Here is a 7,054-nt window from a genome sequence, read left to right as displayed (position 1 = left end):
TACAAATACATGATATATATGCCAAATGAATTTTTAAATTATTATATTATTCCACTGAAGTATATTTTACAAAGGATATCATAAAAGATTTCACCTTTAATCAGTTTCCTTCACTCTCTTTCTGTCTAGTTACTAAGGTAAAATTATAACAAGCAGTTAATTGCTTCCTTGCTTAATAGGATCTCTGACTAGGGGGATTAATACCCAAAGGAAGACCAAAGTTACTTAAAGCTTGTTTGGGAATTATTACAGTTCCTAGAGTCAAAGAGGTAATTATTGCAAGAGATAAAAGCACATTGAGATTTTTGGCATTCTATTTGAAAGTGATCAGAAAAAAGAATTCTGGAGATCTACCAGCAGACTGCAAGCTGATGGGAGTTTAGCAGGACAGGGCTGCCTCCTTCTCCTGCAGAAGGAGAGAAAACTGAATTTCAACTCAATAGCACCAGCCAGTTATGTTCCCTCTTTGCCTTGTAAGTGCCCAAAATTTATTCTTTAAAACAAACAAACAAAAAAACTGACTCTCACCCACTCTTACGTATCATTACCACCAAAATAAAATAAAAATAGAGTTAGAGCTAGATAGGATTTTTGGCAGCAGAATTCATGGATAGATCTATGATTTGAAGACCTCAGTGTTGGAAAAGTTAAAGCAAGTTGGAAAAGATATGAGAAGGGTTCAGAAGATAGAAATTGGAAAGGAACCTCTACTATGTCTACCCCTGGGCCGTCTATTGCCATAAAATTGTAGTTTAGTGGCTAAGTCATGTTTGACTCCTTTGCGACCTGATAGACTATAGCCCACTAGGTTCCTCTGTGTGTAAGATTTTCCCAGCAAGAATACTGGAGTGGGTTGCCATTTCCTTCTCCTGGGGATCTTCCCTACCCAGGCATCCAACCCTAATCTCTTGGTTCTCCTGCATTGCAGGCAGATCCTACATGGCTGAACCACCAAGAAAGTATGTATTAGGCCTTCAATGTTCTTGGTAGAATTTCTAACTCTCAATTTTAATGCCATATTTATGTTTAAACAAATTTTGCTGCTGTTAAGTACCTAACCATGTCGGACTTTTTGCCACACGATGGACTATAGCATGCCTGGTTCTTCTGTCCTTCACTATCTCCCAGAGTTTGCTCAAATTCATGTTCATTTGTCCATTGACTCGGTGATGCTTTCTAACTATCTCTTCCTCTACCACCCTCTTCTCCTTCTTCTTTCAATCTTTCCCAGCATCAGGGTCTTTTCCAAGGAGTCACCTCTTCAGATCAGGTGGCCAAAGTTTTGGAGATTCAGCTTCAGAAACAGTCCTTCCAATATTCAGTGCTGAGTTCCATTAGGATTGAGTGATGATGGATGAATGTATTGGTGTTGTGTCTGTCAACAATCAGCCTCCACATTTGAGCTTTCCTGTCTTTGGTCTCCCCTAGACCTTGCTCCCAAGAACATGAGGAATCACACAGAGCTGAATGAGTTCATCCTACTGGGAATACCTCAGACAGAGGGACTGGAGACTGTGCTCTTTCTCATCTTCTCCTTCATTTACCCCTTGACCCTGCTGGGAAATTTGCTCATCCTTCTAGCAATTGTCTCCTCCTCAACCCTTCACACTCCCATGTACTTCTTCTTGGGACTCCTCTCGATTTTGGACATGCTGTTCCCCTCTGTCACTTGTCCCAAGATGCTATTCTATCTCTCTGGCCAGAGCCAAGCCATATCTTATAAGGGATGTGCTGTTCAGCTCTTCTTCTATCATTTCCTGGGTTCTACGGAAGGCTGCCTCTATTCTGTGATGGCTTATGATCGCTTTGTTGCCATCTGTCACCCACTGAGGTATATGCTCATCATGAGACCTGGAGTCTGTGTTGGTTTGGTCATGGCAGCTTGGTTGGTAGGTTGTCTTCAGGCTACCATCCTGACATCCTTTACCTTTCAGCTACCCTACTGTGGCCCCAATAGAGTGGACCACTTCTTCTGTGACATTCCTGCTGTCTTACCCCTGGCTTGTGCTGATAGCTCCCTGGCCCAGAGAGTGGGTTCCACTAATGTTGGCTTTCTGGCTTTAACGCTTTGGTTGAGTGTTTGTGTCTCCTACACATGCATTGGGATTGCCATTTTGAGGATCCGTTCAGCAGAGGGCAGGCAGAAAGCTTTCTCTACCTGCAGTGCCCACCTCACTGCCATTCTTTGTGCCTTTGGACCTGTAATCATTATCTATCTGCAGCCCACACCCAACCCTTTTCTCAGTGCCACGGTGCAAATATTAAATAATATTGTCTCACCCATGCTGAACTCATTAATCTATTCCTTAAGGAACAAGGAGGTGAAAAGCTCATTAAAAAGGGCATTCTATAATGTATTTACTGCTCTGGACTAAATTATGAGTTTTGTGAAGGATTTTAGATTTATTGTCTTTTAACATCATTCTCCTAATTCTTTTGATTATTTTAAAAAATTTTTATTGGAATATGTGCTTTATAATGTTGTGTTCATTTCTTCTATCCAATAAAGTGAATCAGTCATACCCACACATGTATCCCTTCCCTTTTGGATTTCCTTCCCATTTAGGTCACCACAGAGCATTGAGTAGAGTCCCCTGTGCTACACAGTAGGTTCTTATTTTTATCAATCTTATACATAGTATCAATAGTGTATATATGTCAATCTGAATCTCCCAATTCATCCCACCACAGCCTTTCTGGCTTGGTATCCATACTTCTGTTCTCTATATCTGTGTCTCTATTTATGCTTTGCAAGTAAAGTTGTCTATTTCTTTTTTTTGTTTCTTTGTTTTGTTTTTTAATTTTTATTTTGTATTGGAGTATAGCCAATTAACAATGTTCTGAGTTTCAGGTGAACAGCAAAGGGATTCAGCTATACATATACATGTATCATTCTCCTCCAAACTCCCCTTCCTTTTAAATGAATAAAGAGATAGAAAATGCTTCCTCACATTTGTCTTATTCACTGTTGTATCCACAGGACATGGCCCACTGACCTACTAAGCACTGTGCATGAGTTTATTAAAAGAATGAATGGGTACCACTTAGTGTTTTAAATTATGATGTAATCATATATTTATTTAATGAAAACTGAAACATGATCAAAATAATTGGGATACAGAACAACCACCTACACTAATTTAAATATACATTCTCATTAAAGTTGAAGATATATGAAAACTGATCCTGATGAACTCAAACCACTTTTCTCAACTCAAACCAGTATTGTGATGATTGGCATTACAAAACAGTTAAATCAATTTAAAGCTTTCCTGTATCTAAAACTTTCATATATAGCACACAACATAAAATTTTACTTAAAAATATGTGCCACAAATACATGCAAACATCAGTTCTTAAAATCTTACTCTATCAACAATACAATAATAACAAAAACAAAGAACTTGATTCAAAAAATTGGGCAGGATATCTCAACAGATATTTCTCCAAAGGAGACATACAGGTGGCTAATAAACACATGAAAAGATGCTCAGCATTGCTCATTATTAGGGAAATGTACATAAAACTACAGTGAGATATCACCTAACACTGATTAGAATGGCCATCATCAAAAAATCTACAAACAATAAATGTTGGAAAGGGTGTGGAGAAAAGGGAACCCTCCTATCCTGTTGGTGGGAATGTAAATTGATATAGACACTATGTATGACCGTATGGAGAGTCCTTAAAAAAAAAAAAAAAACAAGGAATAAAACTACCATACGACTCAGCAATCCCACTACTGGTCATTTCCCAGAGGAAACCACAATTGAAAAAGGTACATGTTCCCCAATATCATTGCATCACTATTTACAGTAGCTAGGACATGGAAGCAATCTTTATGTCCATCAAGAAACAAATGGGTAAAGAAGCTGTGGTACATATATACAATGGAATATTACTCAGCCATAAATATGCATTTAAGACAGTTCTTATCTAGGTGGGTGAACCTAGAGCATGTTATACAGAGTGAAATAAGTTAAAAAGAGAAAACCAAAGCCATATATTAGCATATATATATATATATATATATATATATATATATATATATGGAATCTAGAAAGATGACACTGATGAACCTATTTGCAGGGCAGCAACGGAGATGCAGACATAAACAGACTTGTGGACACGGGGGAGGGCAGGAGAGGGTGGGGAAAATGGAGAAAGTAGCATAGAAAGAATATGCTATCATATGTAAAACAGCCAGTGGGAATGTGTTATATGATGCAGGGAGCTCAAACTAGGACTCTGTGACAACCTAGAGGTGTGGGATGAGGGGGGACATTCAAGAGGGAGGGGACATATATATACCTATGGCTAATTCAAGTTGATGTATGGCAGAAACCAATACAACAGTTAAAGCTATTATCCTTCAATTAAAAACAAATACATTTTAAAAAAACAAACAATTTTATTAAAAAAGAGAGTAAAGGACTTAAAGCATTCTGCAAAGAAAACAAGAAACATACAAACAGATGCACAATATCAGTGCTATTCAGTCAGTTCAGTCGCTCAGTCATGTCTGACACTGCGACCCCATAGACTGCAGCACTCCAGGCTTCTCTGTTCATCACCAGCTCCCACAGATTGCTCAAAGTCATGTCCATCAAGTCATTGATGCCACCCAACCATCTCATTCTCTGTCATCCCCTTCTCCTCCTGCCTTCAATCTTTCCCAGCATCAGGGTCTTTTCCAATGAAAAGTCAGGTGGCCAAAGTATTGCAGTGTCAGCCTTTCCAATGACTATTCAGGATTGATTTCCTTTAGGACTGACTGGTTTGATCTTGCAGTCCAAGGGACTCTCAAGACTCTTCTCCAACACCACAGGTCAAAAACATCAATTCTTTGGCGCTCAGCTTTCTTTACGGTCCAAGTCTCACATCCAGACATGACTTGGAAAAACCATAGCTTTGACTGGATGGACCTTTGTCAGTAATATGTCTACTTTTTCATGCACTCTCTTGGTTTGTCATAGCTTTTCTTCCAAGGAGCAAGTGTCTTTATTTCATGACTGCAGTCATCACCTGCAGTGATTTTGGAGCTCCCCAAAATAAAGTCTGTCACTGTGTCCATTGTTTCCCATGTTTTCCTATTTGCTATGAAATTATGGGACCAGATGCCATAATCTTAGTTTTTTGAATGTTGAATTTTAAGCCAGCTTTTTCACTCTCCTCTTTCACCTTCATCAAGAGGCTCTTTAGTTCCTGGTGTCATCTGCATATCTGAGGTTATTGATATTTCTCCCAGCAATCTTGATTCCAGCTTGTGCTTCATCCAGTCTGGCATTTAGCTTGATGTACTCTGCATATAAGTTAAATAAGCAAGGTGACAATATACAGCCTTGACGTACCCCTTCCCCAATTTGGAACCAGTCTACTGTTCCATGTCTGGTTCTTCCTGTTGCTTCTTGACCTGAATACAGGTTTCTCAGGAGACAGGTAAGATGGTCTGGTATTCCCATCTCTTTAAGAATTTTCCACAGCTTTTTTTTATCCACAGTCAAAGGCTTTAGAGTAGTGAATGAAGCAGAAATAGATATTTTTCTGGAATTCTCTTGCTTTTTCTATGATCCAGTGGGTGTTGGCAATTTGATTTCTGGTTTCTCTGCCTTTTCTAAAACCAGTTTGAACATCTGGAATTTCTCAGTTCATGTACTGTTAAAGACTAGCTTGGAGAATTTTGAGCATTACTTTGCTAGTGTGTGAGATAAGTGCAATTGTGTGGTAGTTTGAACAATCTTTGGCACTGAAAACTCAGCAGTGGCCCCAGGACTGGAAAAGGTCAGTTTTAATTCCAATCACTGCCATTACGGAGATGCATATCAAATTCCAAGGAGATGTCACCTAACACCCATTAGAATGGCTTTTTGGGAGGGAAAGGAAAAAAAGGAAAAGAAATGTGGAGAAATTTTGGAACCATTGTGCACTATTGATGGAAATTATAAAATGGTGCAGCCACTATGGAAAACAGTAAGGAAATTTCTCAATAAATTTAAAAATAACATTACCCAATGATTTGGCAATTATCCTTCTGAGTACACATTCAAAAGTTTCCTGAATACTCATACTTATAGCATGTTCAAAGCAGCATTATTCACAATAGGTAGGAAGTGGAAGTTATTTGTGTCCATTAACTTTAAATGGATAGTCAAAATATAGTATATACATACACAGAATATTATTCCCACTTTAAAAAGAAGGAAATTGCTGAGAACAAGATGGCAGGGGAGTAGGTGGACATGGAGTACATCTCTCTCCATGGTTACATCAGGAATATACCTTCAGAAACAGAAGTGCATGCAGAACACCAGCTGAGAGCAGACAGGAGTACTTGACCAGTGAAAAAGAAGATAAAGAACCATGCAAAACTAGGTAGGACAAAGGAACTGGGGGGAAACGGAGTGTTAGTAGGACTGGACTTGCCCTCAGTGGGTGGGGGAAATGAATCAGGAGTCCAATCCGGCAGCGTGGAAGCAGCAGCCATGGAAGCAGCAGCCATGGAAGCAAGGCGATACTGCTGAGTCACACGTAGGGGGTGGAGCCATCACCATAGCCTCTCTCTCTCTACACACCAGAATCAGCAGCTGAACAATAGAGAGGCTAGCCCATCAGACGCCTGACTGCACTGAACTACAGAGTAGGATCCCACCCAGGGAGTCCTTTAAGTGCCTGTTGTACCAATCTACAGAGTAGTACCCCTGTCGGGGGTGGCCCTCTATGTGCCTGACGTGCAGAACAGCAAAGAAAGACCCCAGGCAAGGGAGCCCTCTAAGTGCCTGAACCAGTGGAGCTACAGAGAAAGACTGACCAAAGAGGCCTTCTGATCACCAGCTACAAGAGGCTCGAAGAAAGATCCTGATAGGGCCACAACTCCTGCTGTGGAGGCAGTCTATGTCCCTGCACACTTGGAGCCACCAGGGTCCCTGCAAGCCAAGCAGCTGTGCCACCTTCATTCTCAACTCTCACTGGTGCAGAGCTGCCACAAGCCAAAAAATAGTCTTGGGTTTATGTACCCAGGGACACTTCAGTCATGTCCAACTCTTTGCCACCCTGT

At 40.2% G+C, this 7,054-nt stretch overlaps 1 protein-coding gene across 1 annotated transcript; it reads left to right on the top strand.

The window, feature by feature from the left end:
- The first annotated feature begins 1,445 nt into the window (after nt 1-1,445).
- On the top strand, nt 1,446-2,375 carry LOC101104356 (olfactory receptor 10N1-like). Its single transcript, XM_004019798.5, has one exon. It carries the CDS (start codon nt 1,446-1,448, stop codon nt 2,373-2,375), a length of 930 nt encoding a protein of 309 aa, XP_004019847.5.
- The last annotated feature ends 4,679 nt before the right edge of the window (nt 2,376-7,054 follow it).

This window comes from Ovis aries, chromosome 21, assembly GCF_016772045.2.
Source record: "Ovis aries strain OAR_USU_Benz2616 breed Rambouillet chromosome 21, ARS-UI_Ramb_v3.0, whole genome shotgun sequence".
In the NCBI taxonomy this organism is placed as follows: domain Eukaryota; kingdom Metazoa; phylum Chordata; class Mammalia; order Artiodactyla; family Bovidae; genus Ovis; species Ovis aries.
The sequence above is the reverse complement of the archived record's forward strand: the minus strand, read 5'-3'. Positions and strand labels throughout refer to the sequence as shown.

What these genes read in the sequence shown, in the direction of transcription:
- LOC101104356 (XM_004019798.5), top strand. Translation starts at nt 1,446, where the DNA reads ATGAGGAATCACACAGAGCTGAATGAGTTCATCCTACTGGGAATACCT.